The sequence below is a fragment of the Oryx dammah genome, unplaced genomic scaffold (genome assembly GCF_014754425.2).
Source record: "Oryx dammah isolate SB20612 unplaced genomic scaffold, SCBI_Odam_1.1 HiC_scaffold_21, whole genome shotgun sequence".
Classification (NCBI taxonomy): Eukaryota; Metazoa; Chordata; class Mammalia; order Artiodactyla; family Bovidae; genus Oryx; species Oryx dammah.
Window position 1 is genome coordinate 56,924,250 of NW_024070205.1, and position 19,175 is coordinate 56,943,424.

The following is a 19,175-nucleotide window of genomic DNA, read 5'->3' on the forward strand; positions in this document are numbered from 1 at the left end:
TCTTTCAATATGGCACGTGAGATGCCTTTTTTTTCCTGTTTGCATTCAGCTCTAACTTTCCTAAATCTTATAAAAATCAAAATACAAAGAATAGTTTCCAAGTATTTACTTTTAAATTCTGCAAGTGGATAAATATGTTTGGCTGGGTACCATTTGTTGAGTTTGGTCAGGCTTGTTATTCCTTCCTGTTTCCAGTTCTCATATTTTCCTTTTTCTTCCCTGAAGTGCCTCTTCACACTCCTGGGGGAAAAAAAGAGAAAACATAGGAAGATAGCACAATATGTGTTTAAGTGCCAGTTTAGATGCCTGCATACAATCACAGTCAAATCCACGTAATGGTAAATTCTTTGATTGAGATAAGATAGGTTCTCACTGAAGTTGTTTGTTTGCTTGTTTGTTTAAGTCTAAACCCTGGGATGCATTTCTTTTCACAGATTGATCACTGGTTGGAGTTCAGTGCCACAAAATTGTCTTCTTGTGATTTGTTTACTTCTGCAGTCAACGAGCTCAATCATTGTCTGTCTCTGAGAACATACTTAGTTGGAAACTCCTTGAGCTTAGCAGATTTATGCGTTTGGGCCACCCTAAAAGGTATCAGTAATTCTTGAAGAATTTCTGTTTAAATTATTTAATATTTTGCTGGGTCAGGAGTACACATATTTCTGTGTATGTGAACATCTATCTGTCTACCTGGTCGTAGTCACTTAGGATTTTCTGATGAAGGAGTGACCTCCCTGGCTACTTTCTTCCTAGCTAGTTGCAAGAATTCCCCATCCTCTGCTGTCCGTGGAGGTTGGCCCTATCTTGCTGCCATAGCTCCTCTCTTGCCTTTGGAACTGTCCTTGTTCCTCATCGTTTATGTCAGCATCTCTCCTGCCTCAGCCATTGCTTGACTCCAGTTGCTTTGCCTCTGCTCAGTATGTGGGTGAGGGGGGTGAGCTGGAATTGTCTCTCTGAGAGATCACTTTTTCCATCCTCTATGAGTAGTTTGCAACAGATCAGAATATGGGATTGATTGAGAGATAGAAAGAGGGCTTGAATTTTGTTAGTTTATTTAAAAGAAAAAAAGAAAAACTGCAGATGCAGCAAATATGCTAGAATGTTTTATCATTCTTTAGAGAGTCAGACACGACTGAGCGGCTTCACTTTCACTTTTCAAATTTGGATTATATGAGGATTTTTTTTGTTTAATATTCTCAAGTGTTTTTTTGACTGTGCCCTGTGACTTGTGGGATCTCAGTTCCCAAACCAGGGATATTGTACCTGTGCTCTTGGCAGTGAATGTGCAGACTGCTGGGTAACTCCCTCTCTATACTTTTTTGGTGGCTTAAACTTTTCTCTAAATTAAACTGTTATAATAACAAGCAACATAAAATGAAGGACTTTTCTAGTTACAACTTTTCATCTATAGGTTTATGACATTTTTATCCACTTTGATTTTTGAATTAATATTCATAAACGGAAGGTAGTATCTTATGGAGGCAGCTTTGTGATGCTGAAGAGTTGCATAAACTCCTTCAGTACCATTTTTGATACTACATCTGAAGAAAAGAGCTACTTCTTGATGTTGATTTTTGTTTTTTTTCTGTAGTTGATACACTTCAAGCTTTTCTTAATTATGGAATGTAACATTGGCCTAGTGTGTGTGTGTGGCGGTGGTGAAGGCAGGATTTAGGATTCACCTTAGTGAATTAAAATGAGAAAAAAAATTTAATTAATTTTTGTGAATTCTTAAAATATGCCAAGTATTAGAAATCATTGCCATGTATACCCAGATTTTAAAAATTTCATTATAGAAGCATAGCTTTAAACCATCTCTTACTTAAATTAACCACGACTAGAACTTTGCTTTTGATTTTTCTGATATATTGAGTGCTTTTAAACTTACATTTGCTAATAGGAAATGCTGCGTGGCAGGAACAGTTGGGACAGAACAAAGCTCCAGTTCATGTAAAACGCTGGTTTGGCTTTCTTGAAGCCCAGCAGGCCTTCCAGTCAGTAGGTACCAAGTGGAATGTTTCAGCAACCAAAGCAAAAGTGGTAAGCCTTAAAAAAATTTTTTTTAATGCTGACATCTTATCTGCCTGAGATCTAAACCCTAGAAGAAAATTATGTTCATAGTTTCCCCACCCCCATCAATTAAAAAGGATCTTCTTGGAAGACTCTGCTGTTGTTGAATCTTGCCTTGTCTTCACCTGTTTGACTATATTAAGCCTTAATCTTCATAATTATATTTCTAGAAGGTTGTGATCATCCAGTGTGTGTTCCTTAGGAAATCCAAAGTCCATGTTACTAAAATCTCACGATTTTGTAGCTCTGCCATCTTTTCTTCCTCCCATATCTTCTGTTCTCTGATTTCTGAACCATGGTGACCAGTGAGTCCTGGGCTTCTGTAGAGCCTTTTTGTTTTTTCTGTAGGAAGATGTAACATAGAGAACAGTAGAAAAAGGTCCTCTTCTCCAGCTAGAGTTGCTCTGGTTTGATCTATTTTACATACTATGCATGTGTAGTCAAGTTAATTTTTCAAGGTTTTCTGATGCTGTAAAATTTGAAAACTACTGCTTGCTTGTATAAAGACACTAGAGTCATCTCAGTTGTTCTGCTAAAAATCCTCATTCTGCTTTCACCACTGTCCACCTCTAATTAGTCAACAAGTTCTGTTATTACTTCTCATATCTAGAGATTGATTTTTCTGTCTCCAGTGCTGTCGATTTTTATTGACACCTCATTACCCTCTGCGTGTTTTAAGACCATAGGCTCATCACTGAACTTCTTTCTTTGGTCTCTTTTTTTCTGGTTGAGCCTTTGCACTGTCCCAGGTATCATTTTAGAAAATACAGATAAGTAGTTCTGTACCTCTGAGGATTCCCCATTGTCTGAAACACAAAAGTCAGCATTATACGGACCTTCAGGTTTGGACTTGGTTGACTCTCTAGTGTCTTGCCTACCCACCCGACATGCCTTCCTAACATTGCACAGCTCTCCCTGCCTTTGAGTCTTACCTGTGCTGTTACTCCTTCCCTTAGAATGACTTCCCTTGTACACTCTCCATCTGATACACTTCCACTTATTTTTTTGAGGTCCAGCTTGGTTCGTGCCTCCTTTTAAGCATTTTCCTGATGACTTTAAATGCTGTTGGTTGACTTCAGGTGATTTTGAGTCTTCAAGTGCGGGGACAATAATCTAGTCAATTTTTCCTCATAACCATACTTAGTGTATAGTGGGTACTGATATTCAGTGGATTTATTCTTAAACATTTAACCATGTAACTGTTTTTGTTGTTTTGCTTTTCAGGTTCCTGAGAAAAAGCAAGATGTTGGGAAGTTTGTTGAGCTTCCAGGTGCTGAGATGGGGAAGGTTACAGTCAGATTTCCTCCAGAGGCTAGTGGGTAAGCAAATATAACTTATAATTGGATTCATTTAGTAGAAAAGCTTTAAAACAATTACCAAATATTTTATAAATCAATAGGTTAATATATAGAAGAAAACTAGTAAAAATTCTAAATATCTTAATGTTAAAATTCTAAATATCTTAATGGTTGTTAAACTATTGATACTTAATTTCTAAAAATTTGTAGTTTTAGCTTATTAAATCAGTAGGAGAGATAGCATTTTAATTTCATTCCAGGTAGAATTTTAATTTTAAGTAGAAAAATATCCGTTAATAGAAAGGGAAGTTTTATTTACATTTTGAGATTTTGGGGGGTGTCCTTTAATAAGGGTTTGTATTTGTACTCAGCATTCCTTTCAGTTATCAGAAGTTATGGTAGATTATTTTTTTCCCAAATAAAGCAGGTGGGATCCTGAAAAGCCCAGTCTTACTCATTTCTTTCTACTATTAGTAGGCAAAACACTTTTCACTCTTGGCAGTCATGGAAAATAATAATATATGACTAGCTGGTTAGGGCAAAGGCTGTTCTGGCTGGAGCCACTGGTGTGGGTCTGCCTGGGTCCTTGCCCAGCACCCCCTACGGCTGAAGGATGTCTGCCTTTGCACGTGTGTCAGCCTCTGTGAACCATGCTGGACAAGGTTTGTGAAAGAACATTGCCAGTGATGCTAATATAATAAAATGCCTTTTATTAAAGCACTTGGGAATCTCCAATGGCTCAGCTGGTGAAGAATCTGCCTGCAGTGCAGGAGAAACAGGAAACTCGGGTTCAATTCCTGGATCAGGAAGATCCCCTGGAGAAGGAAATGACAACCCACTCCAGTATTCTTGCCTGGAAAACCCTATGGACAGAGGAGCCTGGTAGGCTACAGTCCAAAGGGTTGCAAACAGTCAGACACAACTGAGTGACTAAGCACACACACACAGTCAAAGCAGTTAGCCTCAGAAACTTAGCCATTGAGAAAATATTGTGCCATATTTTATAAATCAGATGGTTTTTTTTTCTCTCCACATTTTGTTTAATTTGAGATTTTGCATTCTATAACCTAGTTTTTACCCATCTGTGCTAAATGCAGTATGTAGACAAAAGGAAGTGGCAGATAACGAAATGGTTCTATTTTAGCTGTTCTTACCATAGTTCTTCCCAAACTATTTCATACGTGTCATTAATAGCAAAACCAGTTTTACAATTCCACAGTTTCTCTTTGCTGATTTAGGTGGTGAATAAAGGATAAGTCAGAAGGAGATGAAAGGCAAATAATGGTTCTGGAAAATTCACAGACTGGATCATTAAATGACTGCTGGTGGAGTCAGTCATAAATAGTCCTTGTTTTACATTGTTTAATTCCCTCAGACGTCCTGGGTCCCTACCATCCAATATCCTGCCCTTGTTCTTGGTGTGAGGGGTCATGGTTGTCTATTTGGTGGTGACTTGAGTGGTTTGATAAAAGTTAGTTTTTTAGCCATAGTTATGTTATTTGAACATTTGTACCTTTTGAATTTTTAAATATTTTCTGTCACTTCTTGGAGTCACAAGCTCTGCATTTTATTATTTACTGTATAAAATACATTTCTTCTGAATTACATCAGCTGAATACAGTTTGGGGGTTTGGAATATTAAGTCAGTGTTCAGGTTTAGAAACATTCAAAATCTTGATTATATCCCCTTACACTGCAAAACAAATTGTCTTTAATTAGTTTCTTAATCTTTTTTTTTCTGTGTCATTCATGAAAGGCCAGAAGGCTTAAATTTTGCCTTTTATTTGTATTCCTAACTAACACACAGATAGATAGCACCTGTTATGTGTAGATACTTAGCAAACACTTTACATGTAGTAACTTATTTAATCGTATCAGCCCTGTGAGGAAGGCACTGTTGTTATCTCCAGTTTTACAAATGGTTTAAGAAACTGATTCATACAGCATTTTAGCAGCTTGCTAAATCCAAACCTACGCTGTCTGACTCTAGAGTCCATATGACTAAAATTATATGCCTGTGTGGGAAAAGCCAAATATAGCATCGTACTCACTAAATGCAGCATGGAGCTTATTTTCTTTACCTCTCAGGTTGTCTGTTGAACGAGATAGTGGTCTTATGAATATTTTATAGTCCTGTTTGCTTTTTTGTGGGTTAGAATTGCACACATTTCAGATTCAGAAATAATATCCTAAAGTAAATAGTTTGATTTCATTACTTCTCTTAAGATTGTATGTAAAGCACATTAACTGTCAGTTAGTAGTTACTGATTATTAGTCTTTTTTTTTTCTCTTCATAACAGGTATGGGTGTAACACTTTCAGTGAAAACTGCACAAAGTATTTCTGTTTCATTTTCAGAACTCACATTCCTTTGTTTTGTTTTTAATAAACTTTAAGTTTGGGAATAGTTTTAGATTTATAGAAATATTATAGAAATAGTTCAAAAAAAAAGTTCCCTTGTACCTGTACTCAATTTTCTCTAATGTTAACATTTTTCATTACCTTTGTCAAAATTAATGAACCAATTTTGATATATTGTTAACCTAAACTCCATACCTTGTTGTATTTCATTAGTTTTTCCCTAATGTCCTTTTTCTCTTCTAGGGTCTTATCTGGGCTGCCACTTTGGTGCTTTATTTTATGCAGAAAGTTTTGAATAATCCTAAATGCTTTGCATTGTCCTTGTCTGCGTAAACCTGTGCATATAAACCCTTTAACATTGAATCATTGATCTAGAATGCTCCATGAGTATCTTCAAAAATGATTGATTTTAGAAAATGGTATAAAGGCATACAAATGGTTTTACTTTTCCCTCCTCTCTTGACATCAACTGAGATCAGAGGTGTGCATGAAATTAGGTGACTTGGAATGGTGCAGTTGTGGCTGCTGTTATTGATGAAAAGTCTATTTCCAATAGTAGTGGTATAGAATGTTGCTATTGCCCACTTCACTGATAGAGGAGGATGTTGATACGTGATATTATTAACCATGCCTCTAATTTGTTTTATTCTAGTAATGGTCAACTGCCCATAGAATAGAATAGTGTTTTCATAGATTGTGATCTGTGGAATGTTGGTACTGGATGAAACCTTTAAGATCATTCAGTTAAAATCTTTTTGTTTTGGGTTCTGAGAAAACAGAAGCCTAGAAAAGTAAAATGGCTTTCCTGAGGCTTCCTAATTTTCATGTGCTCTTCTATTTAATTATCAGAGCAACGGTGGCATCCTCAGAGGGGCCCTCTGTCTTCTGTGTGGAGAGCAGGTGTCCAGTTTTCAATCGCATCAGGTCTTATTAAAGAGACACATTGCCGGGTAGCATAGGCAGTTTTCCCGTAACTAAATTACTTTTCGTTCCTCAGTAAAAAAGGAAAATGGAGATTAGTCTTAAGGTTTAATGTTTGCAAATAACTTGCTCCTTTGTGATTTTTTTTACATATGAAGTTGTTTCTTACAGTAATTTACTAAATGTTGTTGTTTTTTTTTTCTCCTTCCTCAGGGTCAGATTTTCTATTACAGTATTTCTTGTTAGCTACTAACATAAGACTGGAATACCAACTAGAAGAGTTTTTGTTTAGTTCTCCTGTCCTCGAAAAGGTGAAGTTTAGGAATGTCACTGAAGCCTGTTACTAAGTCTCCTTGTAACTGTTTCTGCTGCAGTTACTTGCACATCGGGCATGCGAAAGCTGCTCTCCTGAACCAGCACTACCAGGTCAACTTTAAAGGGAAGCTGATCATGAGATTCGATGACACAAATCCCGAAAAAGAAAAGGAAGATTTTGAAAAGGTAATTAAAGGTGTACCGGTAAAGTTAATTAAAATTAGAGAGTGACCTGATACCTTCATGGTGTGAAGTTAATTAAAATTAGAGGGTGACCTGATACCTTCATGGTGTAAGTTAAAGTTAATTAAAATTAGAGGGTGGCTTGATACCTTCATGGTGTGAAAATAAATCTTGTTCTCATAACTTCTTTTGCTCTTCTGTAAAAATATATATTTGTCTGAGACTTAAACCAAGAGTTACTCAGTTCCCATATGAAAAAACTTCAATTTATCTTTTTTCTCTTCAACTGTTATAAAGTTTATTTAAGTGCTACATTTTCTTACAAGTATCAGTTTCTTAAATGAATTGGTTCCTAGAGTCAGATTTCCTTTTTGTTATATGATTTTATAAACAAGCAAACACTAAGTAGGTATTGGAAAATGTGATGGTTTCCTAGCCTCTTACATAATCTATTTAGAAGCACTGTATTTCTATTTATTTTATTTATTTATTTATTTATTTTTTGTTGTTGTATTTCTATTTAAAGAGAGGACAAATAATTGTCAGCACTGCCAATAATAATCAGCTTTTCTAGAATAAATGGAAAGCACCATGAGATCAGCTTTCTCAGCTGAAAACTTGGAGGCTAGTATAACAAATTTCTCTCTCCCTCTCTCTCGTTTTTTTTTTCCTTTTTCTTTTCTGGTCTAATATCATACAATTTCCACAACTGTTTTCAGGGTGTGTAAGACTGATGGTGTATTATTACATTTGTCCAAATGTAGTATCAAGGATTGAAAATACACAAGAAAATAACAAAAGATAAACTGGTGATTATTTTGGATTCTTACTGCAGGTTATTTTGGAGGATGTTGCAATGTTGCATATCAAACCAGATCAATTTACTTACACCTCGGATCATTTTGAAACTATAATGAAATATGCAGAAAAGCTAATTCAGGAAGGGAAGGCTTATGTCGATGATACTCCTGCTGAGCAGATGAAAGCGGAGCGTGAGCAGAGGATAGAATCCAAACATAGAAAAAACTGTAAGGCACATTTAGTGTTCTATATTTTAATTGATATTCTTCTTGTATTCTGCTTCAGTAGAAAATTTCTTTTTCTAATGGAAGATGTTGGTTTGAAACACATTTGGGAATATGTGTCATACATTAATTCATCTCTTAGAAATCTTTTCCCTCCCTTTCTCTGCCATCTTTACATTGTTACTTACTAGCATCACAAGTGCATGTGAAGTGTGTGTGGTCTCAGTGTCTCACTTGCTACCTGTAGTCTTTTTTTTGTAGTCTTTTGCATTGCTGTTCAGTTCATGTGAATGATTTCTTCTGCAACTTTTTGTGATTCTCTCGATTTAAATATTTAGCCTTTCTAATTAGAATGTTTGATGGTAATGTTAGCCATACCCAAATCTTCCTGTCAGCCTGTACGTGTGAAGATTCTATGTAAGCCTCATGCTACCCTGTGTCTGAAATACCACTTGACAAAAAAAGTATGTCTTTGTTATTACTTATCCCTGAGCTTCTGAGTCTGGTTATTTTTATTCTGTAATTATGTTGCAGAACATCTTGAGTGTCACATTTAGGAAATTCAAATTGTTACGAAAGTCTGTCTTTCTCTCCCACCTCCCGTTTTACAGTTTCTTTACATTTTCAAAAATAATTAGCAATTGGACTTTATTTATTTTTTTTAATGTTTCTTTTTTTTTATTTTTTATTTTACTTTACAATTCTGTATTGGTTTTGCCATACATTGACATGAATCCACCACGGGTGTACATGCGTTCCCAAACATGAACCCCCCCTCCCACCCCCCTCCCCACAACATCTCTCTGGGTCATCCCCGTGTACCAGCCCCAAGCGTGCCGTATCCTGCATCGGACATAGACTGGCAATTTGATTCTTACATGATATTATACATGTTTCAATGCCATTCTCCCAAATCATCTCACCCTCTCCCTCTCCCTCTCAGTCCAAAAGTCTGCTATACACATCTGTGTCTTTTGCTGTCCTGCATACAGGGTCATCATTGCCATCTTTCTAAATTCCATATATACAGCCACTATGGAGAACAGTGTGGAGATTCCTTAAAAAATTGCAAATAGAACTGCCTTATGACCCAGCAATCCCACTGCTGGGCATACACACTGAGGAAACCAGAATTGAAAGAGATACATGTACCCCAATGTTCATCGCAGCACTGTTTATAATAGCCAGGACATGGAAACAATGTAGATGTCCATCAGCAGATGAATGGATAAGAAAGCTGTGGTACATATACACAATGGAGTATTACTCAGCCATTAAAAAGAATACATTTGAATCAGTTCTGATGAGATGGATGAAACTGGAGCCAATTATACAGAGTGAAGTAAGCCAGAAAGAAAAACACCAATACAGTATACTAACACATATATATGGAATTTAGAAAGATAGCAATTGGACTTTAGACCTCACTTGATTCTTTGAGAGTTGATAATGTGTCCCTTGTATCTTCAGTAGTTTCCACAAAAGAATCATTGTTTAACAGTTTTTTCTTACTCTTAAGAGGCATATGAGTCCTAATACAGATAAGACTGTGTAATCAGTGGGGATATAGAGATTTTTTCCCCCTGGGATAAACTTCTGTCACTCTGTTTTCTGTCATCTCTCATTTTTTTCTAAAAAAATCTAAGAGTAGCCTGTTTTCCAGTGGAATGGCCAAAGGTGCTTTTGGGGAGCCCACTAGCTCAGACTCTTGGCCCAGATTGTATTCTTTTGATGGACATGGGCTGCAGCACCAACACCTGGGCTGGGTCAGACCAGTGTGTCCTCTGGGCAAGAGGTGGCAAAAGAACAGAATGCTTCTGCTTCAGACACCCAGTGTTCAATTTGAGGAGGCCGAGCCAGTTGTGCCATGATGGGAACGTGGAAAAAACTGGATAAGAGAAACCTTCAGGCCTCAGACATCCACTCTTACCCTTCACCAGTACTATATTAGTGGAATATATTGACTTCTAAAATAGAGCGTATTATTCAAATGTTTTGTGGGACTTCTTTATTTAAAAAAACAAACACACATATTTTCACTTGGTCTCAGATACTGGAACCATTAAGTACTTTGAAACTAGTGGAGTGTGCTTATAATATAAAATCAGAATGTGAAAATTTTGTATCAAATTAGAAGACTGTTAAAATAATTTGTTTTCAACCAGATTAGCAATGCTGATTAGGTAAACTGTAGTATAACTCTCATTTTATAGCTGTGGAGAAGAATCTGCAAATGTGGGAAGAAATGAAAAAAGGAAGCCAGTTTGGTCAGTCCTGTTGTTTGCGAGCAAAAATTGACATGAGTAGTAACAATGGCTGCATGAGGGACCCGACACTTTATCGCTGCAAGATTCAACCCCACCCAAGAACTGGCAATAAATACAAGTAGGTGTTTTGCTTTCATTATGCTCAGTAGCTTCCTGTGCTTTTGCTTTGAGGCTCTCTGTAAACACGGGGTAGGGAGTTACTGCAGAGTAGTCAAGAGACCTGGATCTTTGTTCTTCCATGGATTAAATGACCAGTAAGGCAGGTAGCCTGGCCTCTTGGGATGTCACTCACCTGTCAGTTAAGGTTATACTAGTTTATTTTTAGGATGGTTTCCATCTGTAAAGTTTCTTGAGTCTGCCGAAAGTTGCTTTTTATGTATTGATTAGGTATACCATGGTGTGTATTTTTAGATGAAGATACTTCTTTTCCTGTTATAAATTTGATTCGCTAGATGTATGTTGATTCGTAAATATGATAGAATTGAAAATTTAAAGAAATATGAACATTACAAAAAAAATATCATGTGTTTTCTCTACTTTCGGTTGATTTTCTGTGTGGGTTTTCAGGTTAACGATTTTTTTTCCCTTAAATGCCCCTCACCCTGCCATTAATTTACATAATAACCATAGAATATATTTTCTTATGCTTTGAAGACGCCCACTGCATACAAATACTGAATTGTAACTCTTGAAGAGATTGGTGACTGTAAATGATTACCTGGTTTGCTAATGTGACTTTCTTTAAACTTGGGGGTGCAAATGTGTATGTAGACGAACACTTCATGTATATATGTGTGTGTGTGTGTTTATATGTCCTTCATTTTTAACAGGGTATTTACTCCTTGTTTTACTAAACAAAAGCTCTGAATACATTTGGAAAAGTATATTTGAATGTACATTTTTAGTATCAAATAATCACAAGCCATAGTGTAGTAGCATCTTAATGAAATGGTATCTTAAAAATTAGAAGGTATAATGCAGTGAGATATACCTTTAAAAATTCAAATGAAAATGGATGTTGTGTACATTTTTTAAGACAAATTATTTTTACAACTGTTCGATCTTAAGTGTAATTACCTACTAATTTTCTTCTCTTTTACTTTGTCAGAGAAGGAAAAACACTTGTTCTTGAATGCATTTAATTGTGAAGGTATTACACCTAGAGATTTACTTGTGTGGAATTTATTTAAGATACTAAAAAACTCAATTTCCTCAAAATTATTATTTTCCTTCCATGGTATACATTGGCTATTATAGAAATATGATTATAGAATTCACTGCACCAATATCCAGTTGTTTTATAAATTGCAAATTAGCCTTTTTGTTTGTTTATTTGAATGTTGAGTAACTGATTCATTGTCCTCGAAGTCTGATAAAAAGTTTTGATGTACTTTGAGTATTATACCTGTTGTTTTAAGAAACTCTTATTTTGTAAAGAATTATGTTTTAGTATTGTTGCTTATAATGTCTAAGATGAAAAGGGTAAAATTCTTTACTGATTTTCAGAAATACTCTTTTTCTAGTGTTTATCCGACGTATGATTTTGCCTGCCCCATAGTTGACAGCATTGAAGGTGTTACACACGCCCTGAGAACAACAGAATACCATGACAGAGATGAACAGTTCTACTGGATTATTGAAGCTTTAGGCATAAGAAAACCATTTATTTGGGAATACAGTCGGCTGAATCTCAACAACACAGTGCTGTCCAAAAGAAAACTCACGTGGTTTGTCAATGAAGGACTAGTAGATGGATGGTATGTTTGCTGTTATCTAGAATTGAGAGGAAGTAAAACTAATTTTAAACTGCTTGGAGGTTTGGGGAGGATGAATGGGAGGGGTTGAAATGGGTATGCCTGTTGGGCGTTTGGTGCTTCTCTTTCTTTTATCCAGTTTCTCAGGGATTCCCTTTTGTTTTAGTGCTACAAACATGGAGTGCCCATGTTTGGGACTAGAACAAGTTTGAAAATCTCTGAATGAAATCTGTTCGGTTGAGTTACCATACTTAAAAGCCTCAGGATATTTTTTTTAACCTGAATTAACTAGAATGTGTGTATCATGTAATAGTGACACATATTAAGTAAGTATTGAATAATGTGTAATTTTAGATAATTACTCTGGAGCAGAATTTGATAAAGGACAAGTTTACCTTGGGCCCCATACAAAGGGTGTTATTGCAAACGTAACTGAAAATTGCAGATCTCTACAGAATATTAATTAACCAACATACATGTTTTTTACAACGCAGAAGATTTTATAAAAGTGCATTTGGACATAAATGCCAGAATAACCATCTCTTACCTGTGTCTCATGGTCATATGTAGAATAGAGACCTTGAATGTTTGTTAAATGAAAAGCAAATGAGAATGTTGTAGTGCTTGGGTTTTCTGTATTTGAAGATGTCACCTATGTATCTTTTTTCAAATGTACTTTTACTGTTTGCAGTAGTACATTTATTTTACTTAGTAATAACTGACTAGTAATTAGTATTCTGCCTAGTTACTGTAACCAGCTGTTCAGATATTTAACAAACTGAATATAATATTCAGAAAGGTATTTTATACTTTCTGTACCTACATGTTAAAAACATCTCCTGGGATCTTAAAACTTCCCTATTTCCCAGGGATGACCCACGGTTTCCTACAGTTCGTGGTGTGCTGAGAAGAGGGATGACAGTCGAAGGACTAAAACAGTTTATTGCTGCTCAGGTGAGTTACGGTTTCTTTTCCAGCTTCTCTGTTTGGATTTTCAAAAGGATTTAATATCCTTTTGGTCTTTATTCCTGTTGTTCTTTTCTACTCCTTGCTTGTTCCTTACAATGCAAGAGCAGAGTGTTTTTGAAAAAAATAAACACCAATAATAGTGGAAAATTGAGAAAGTCCTAAACTCCTATGCTAGGGTTGGACAGAGGCAGCTGTGGTGTTTCTACCCAGTGAAGTATATGACTGTTGACGCTTAACTGTTCAGGGTAGCCAGATTGGTTTGTACACACTTAAGTTTTATATTCTAGTGGAAGTAAACTTGTATTTATTGATTTGGTTTATTTTCTAGCTTGCTTAACATAAAATATTCTAGTTAATACTTCTTGCCCTTCAAGCCATTTTTTAAATTGTTTTTCTAGGGTTCTTCACGTTCAGTTGTGAACATGGAATGGGACAAAATTTGGGCATTTAACAAAAAGGTACATGTTTTGACTCTTGGTCCTCTTTTCTCTTGTCTAACTGCTAAATAATAGAATACATGTAGAATACATTAGTGTGCTCATCGTAGTGAAAACTTTGTGAAGAATATTGTAATTTTGCAGATTTTCAGGAAAATGGAATGTTTTACTTTTTAAAATATGTAACGTGCATTAAGCTTATAAACTATACCAAACAAGTAACAATGATCAAAACAAACAAACTTGGAGTATTAGGGAATGATAATAGCTTTTTCCTTGAATCTTTTTTGAACACTTTGCATTTCATTTTTCTGCTTTCAAGCTGCGAGCTCTCTGTAAGAAGGTATTACTTAATGCTTTTATTTGCCTTACTTATTTAGCACATAGCTTTTAGCATATTACATGTTATAACTTGAGATGTTATACAGCTTTGAAGCACAATCACATTTATATAAGGGACTTGCTTATACAAACCCACTGAAAACGCATTATTCCTAGTTTAAAAAAACATGTCCTCTAGTTGTCTTAGTGGCAAAGGGAAGACTTGGCTAACTCCATTCACCTGCTCCCTTGTATACTTAGAGGACATAGTTTTAAAGTTACATGTTTCGTTGAATTATATTAAAGGTTCGTTAATTATAATTCCTGTGTATTATTGAATCTAGCTTTAAGAAAAAAACTGTCTTGAGTAAAAGTCAAATGAGGAATACTGCATATTGACCTTGTTAATTGGAAGCAGATGCTTAGACACTATAATAAGGCAAATCATTAAAGTGCCATGTTTTAAACTATGGTTTCTGTGATTGTGTTCTGTAAATTCTTTTGTTTTCTTTTAATTTGTATTGCTGCTTGATTGTGCTGATGCCTTGCTTCAAAAAATAGATGCTTGTCTCGCATGTGTCTTGAATTTATTTTATTTAGTCTTTTGTGTTTAGTCAGTTTTTGGATACATAAGGGAATTATTAATTGGTTCTCTCTGTTGCTGCAGTTACTAATAAATACACGCAAAATTAACAGGCAAAGTTAACATTGGTATTCATTACATTAATAACCCATGTACACTTGGGTTCAAATATGAGAAATACATTTCACTACAGGCCAATAATTCTGTAGGGTCTGTTAAGTGAACACCATATTCCCCTATCTTTCCTTCCATTTTCTTTCCTTAGATAAATCACATTCAGCTCTTTCAGACAATTTTTTTTTGGTATTAATTGCCCGTATCTCTAAATGACGTGTGTGTTGCTACTTCTTGATTTTTGTTTGTTTGTTTGTTTTAGGCATCATCACAGTGGAAGATGAGAATTTAGGTGGTCTGCTTTCTCTCATAACTTGTTGGCTTTCTTGTGGCTAATTGTTTCATTTTGTTTCCCTCATTTATTTCATTTTCTCATTCTGTCTTCGACTCTCCACAAGCTGTCTAAATTTTCTACCAGAATGTTCACATGCCTCAGGTATTTTTTCACTCTGGAGACTTCTCTGCCAGGGCCTTCGGGGCTGCACACATCTGATCCAGATGAGAGAACTGCTAACTTCTGAAGCCCTGCCGTCTTCACAGGTCATTCTTCCTCCTCATCCTGGAAATTCCCTGTGCTTTTGTTCTGAGCTGGGTCACCTGGTTCATGGGTCTTCCTTTTCTTTTTATTGCCTTTTTGCTTTGCTGTGCTGTATCCTCTGTAGCTCCCTGGGAAGGGGAGCATGGGATGAAGATTGTTGAGACGGTGTACAGGAACAACTTCTTCACTTTGAAATTTCACAGTGATGTGCCTTGGGCTGGGTCTGTTTTCACTCCTATGCATTAGAAGAACATGTGGCTTCCAGACTGAAAACTAATTCCTTCAGTTCTGGGAAATTTTCTTGAAGTCTGTTTTTTTTTTTTCTCTCTACTGTTTTGTCTCTCTTCTCTCTGAAATGTTTCTTGAGCACATGTTGGGCCTCTTGGACTATTTCTCTAGTTTCTTTTTTCTCTTATTTTCATCTCATCTTTTGGCTCTCCTTTCTGGTAGATGTACTCAGCCCTGTCATATCAGCTTCTGTTGAGGTTTTCATTCATGCTCTCTTATTTCCAAGATTTCTCTTTTGTGCTCTGAATTTTCAGAATAACTTCCTGTTCCTATTTCATGGTTGTAATATTATCAAATGGCATTTTTTTCCCATGTAACATCTCTTTCTTCCAGGTTGTTTATTTTGGTTTTTCTTTGATAATAAAGGCATTTCTCAGATACCTGGCTGGTGAGCCTTGGTTATCTGCTCGTCTTTAACACATTGACCAAGAGAAGCCGTGAGAGAAGACTAGGCTTATCAGCTGTACCCCTCTGTAAGGTAGTCTGGTGGGGCCAATTAGTTGAAAAGCCTCCATTCAGTAACTTTCTATCTTATCTCCTGGACTAGGCAGTTTTTCCAGAAGATTTTCTTTAAGCTGCCAGAAGTGTGAAGGCCTGACTGCCAGGGTTTTGGAGCTGACGAGGGAAAGACGCGGGCCTTGATACCTAATATCACACCTTTTCTTAATACCCTGGTCTTAATGCAGAAGCTTCACCTTCAGAGGAAGAGACTCTGGACTCTTTGGAGTAATTTGAAACCACTGATCCAGAGATTTTGAGAATTGTATACAATTTTAGACTGAAAAAGACTTAAAATTTTTTTATTTTTGGCCATGCTGTGTGACATACAGTATCTTAGTCTCCCACCCAGGGCTGGAACCTGTCTGCCCTGCATTGGGAGCATAGAGTCCAGCATAACCACTGGACTGCCAGGGAACTCCCAAGACTTTAAAATCTTCTAGTCAAAACTTCTCAAACTTGTCTGATCCTAACCATCCTGTGGAATGCTTGTTTAAAAACAGATTTCTAGGCTTCAGATCATTAGAATCATAGTCCTTCAGGGTTAAGTGAGCTCAAAATCTGTGCCAGCAGGCTTCCTTGGTTGCTCAGTGGTAAAGAACCCGCCTGCCGATGCAGGAGACGCGGGTTTGATCCCTGGTCTGGGAAGATCCCACACGTGTGGAGCAGCCAAGCTCCTGTGCCACAACTATTGAGGCCCTGCTCTAGAGGCTGAGATCAACCACTGAAGCCTGCATGCCCCAGAGCCTGGGCCCAGCAAGAAGAGAAGCCGCTACAGTGAGAAGCCCGTGCACTGCAGCTAGAGAGCAGCCCCCGCTTGCTGCAAGTAGAGAAAAAGCCCGTGCAGCGACGAAGACCCGGCACAGCCAGTGAATAAATAAATCAATAAATAAAATTTTAAAAAAGCTGTGCTGGCCAGTGCCCTAAGTGGTCATTGTTAGTCAAGTGTGAGAAGCTGTCTTCTGCTCTCTTTGTCAGCTGAGGGAACTGAACTGAAGTAAGTTTCTCAGCTTGGGTCAGCTAGGTTTAACGTCTTTAAGAGGAGAAACTGAATCTTACTGGCGTAAATAACTAAACTGAGTAGTCACGAATTAAATTTGTGATCATTCTAACTGAGTAGACGCTGAGGGAAGGAACCCCTTAACCAGCAAGGATGACTTTAAAACCTCAGGGAAGGACAGAATGAAACAGTAAGTTTAGAAGGAGGCTGATGCTGATTTAGTACTGGCATGAAATGTTAATATAAGCAGGTGAGGAGTAGCAATCAAGGTGAAGTTAGATGGCTTTTCAAACTTTTCTTTCTGACCCTCTGCACATGGTTTCTTCTCTAAGTACATCAGAGTTTTACAGAGAAGCAGAAAAATGCTCTCAAAGCAACCAACAACAGCACAATACCAGCCAAACAATAGCAACAACAAAAAACCCAATATAAACCCACACAAACAGAACCAGGTTTAATTAGCCATACCACTATTTCCTGCATCCTTCTAATGGGAAAAAAGTGACTTTTATTACTTATCTATTTGACTTGTCATGTGCTTCTGTCTACATTTTTCTTGCAAATGCTTTATCTAAATACTGCTGTTGTGATTGGTCATCATGGATAATTTTAAATTGAATAGAGAAGTGAGAAAAATACATCAGATCCAGAAAGGGATACTGCTTCTGTTTTGGTGGTAGAGGAAGTTAGAAGGTAATGGTTACCGCCATTCATTCATTTCACCTATAAATATGTACCCATTTCATGTATGTTCCAGGCCCTTGCTAGGTACTGGGAACACAGTGGTCCCTATATATGTGTGTGTGTGTATATATATAGCATGCAGACCAGGAGAAATATCGCGTTTACTTTTAATCTGTATAACTGCCTTATTATAGTGACCTAATGCTATTTGCTTTTGATGGTGGGGTGTCACCTAACACTGCTTATAGAAAATATCTCTATTCCTTCACAACAGTCTTCTCTAACAGTACAAAATGGAGTATCACATTTACCTGTAGGATTGCTATATCACCCCACAGGATAATTTTGCTGTCAAATACCAGAGTTAAAAAATTATTTTCAAAATATTTCTTCTCATATTATGCCTTATCTATTGGTTTCTTTTCACTTGTCGGTAGTTTTTCTTGGAGAGGAACTCTAAATCCTTCAGGTAGTCTTTGCTTATGATTATTATTTTTTTCCCTACTTGACAGCTTAAACATTAGATAACAGTTAGCAGGTAAACCAAAAATTAGTAAATGCAGTAACAAAGAATACCAGTTAGTAGTCCTGTGCTATTACTTATTTTATTGATGAAGTTTTAAAAAAATGTGTGACTTGTTTTAACACAAGGATGCCTTTGTTGCAGGTTATTGACCCAGTGGCTCCACGATACGTTGCATTACTGAAGAAAGAGGTGGTCCCAGTGAACGTCCCTGAGGCCCAGGAGGAGATGAAGGAAGTGGCCAAACACCCAAAGGTCTCCCTGCAGTCTTACCAGTGATGTCCTGTCTATTAAAAAAGGAGCAGGATAATCACAGGGAAAATGTGCTGAGGTGGCAATCGCGTGACTCGGGGATAATTTCTATCCAGCATCATTTGTCAGGATTTCACACTAAGTTCTATTTATGGGCTTCCCTGGTGTCTCAGATGGTAAAAAAAAATCTGCCTGCAGTGCAGGAGACCTGAGTTCTGTCTTTGGGTTGGGACGATCCCCTGGAGAAGGGAATGGGTACCTTCTCCAGTATTCTTGCCTGGAGAATCCCCATGGACAGAGGAGCCTGGTGGGCTATAGTCCATAGGGTTGCAAAGAGTCAGACACGACTGAGTAACATTGTTTTGTTTACAGTTACTACACAGTGGCTGTATTCCCCATCAGGTACATCCTTGAGCTTCTCCTGCACCTGTTAGTTTGTATCTTTCAGTCCCTCACTCCTGGATTGTCCTGTCCCCCACCTGTTCTCCACTGGTAACCACTGGTTTGCTGTTTGTGTGTGTGAGTCTGCTTTTTTTTGTTGTTGTTGTTATGTTCACTAGTTTGTTTTGTTTTTTAGATTCCCCATAGAAGTGATATCGCACAGTATATCACTTTATTTTACTTTGTTTTTATCTGACTCACTTTGCTTAGCGTCATGCCCCTCATGTCCATCCATGTTGCTGCAGAGGACAAAATCTTTTCTTTTTTATGACCGAATACTATTCCTCTGTGTGTGTGTGTGTGTGTGTGTGTGTGTGTGTGTGTGTGTGTGTGT

The 19,175-nt window shown here is 37.0% G+C and overlaps 1 protein-coding gene across 1 annotated transcript in view; it reads left to right on the forward strand.

Moving 5' to 3' along the window:
- Nucleotides 1–19,175, forward strand: part of EPRS1 (glutamyl-prolyl-tRNA synthetase 1) — a 65,866-nt gene that overhangs the window by 8,892 nt on the left and 37,799 nt on the right. Inside the window, exons 4-13 of the mRNA XM_040263259.1 lie at nucleotides 435–591; nucleotides 1,901–2,040; nucleotides 3,295–3,389; nucleotides 7,024–7,150; nucleotides 7,983–8,175; nucleotides 10,386–10,557; nucleotides 11,963–12,196; nucleotides 13,063–13,147; nucleotides 13,561–13,620; nucleotides 18,293–18,403. Of these exons, the coding sequence (XP_040119193.1) occupies nucleotides 435–591; nucleotides 1,901–2,040; nucleotides 3,295–3,389; nucleotides 7,024–7,150; nucleotides 7,983–8,175; nucleotides 10,386–10,557; nucleotides 11,963–12,196; nucleotides 13,063–13,147; nucleotides 13,561–13,620; nucleotides 18,293–18,403 (1,374 nt within the window). The remainder of the gene's footprint in view (nucleotides 1–434; nucleotides 592–1,900; nucleotides 2,041–3,294; nucleotides 3,390–7,023; nucleotides 7,151–7,982; nucleotides 8,176–10,385; nucleotides 10,558–11,962; nucleotides 12,197–13,062; nucleotides 13,148–13,560; nucleotides 13,621–18,292; nucleotides 18,404–19,175) is intronic.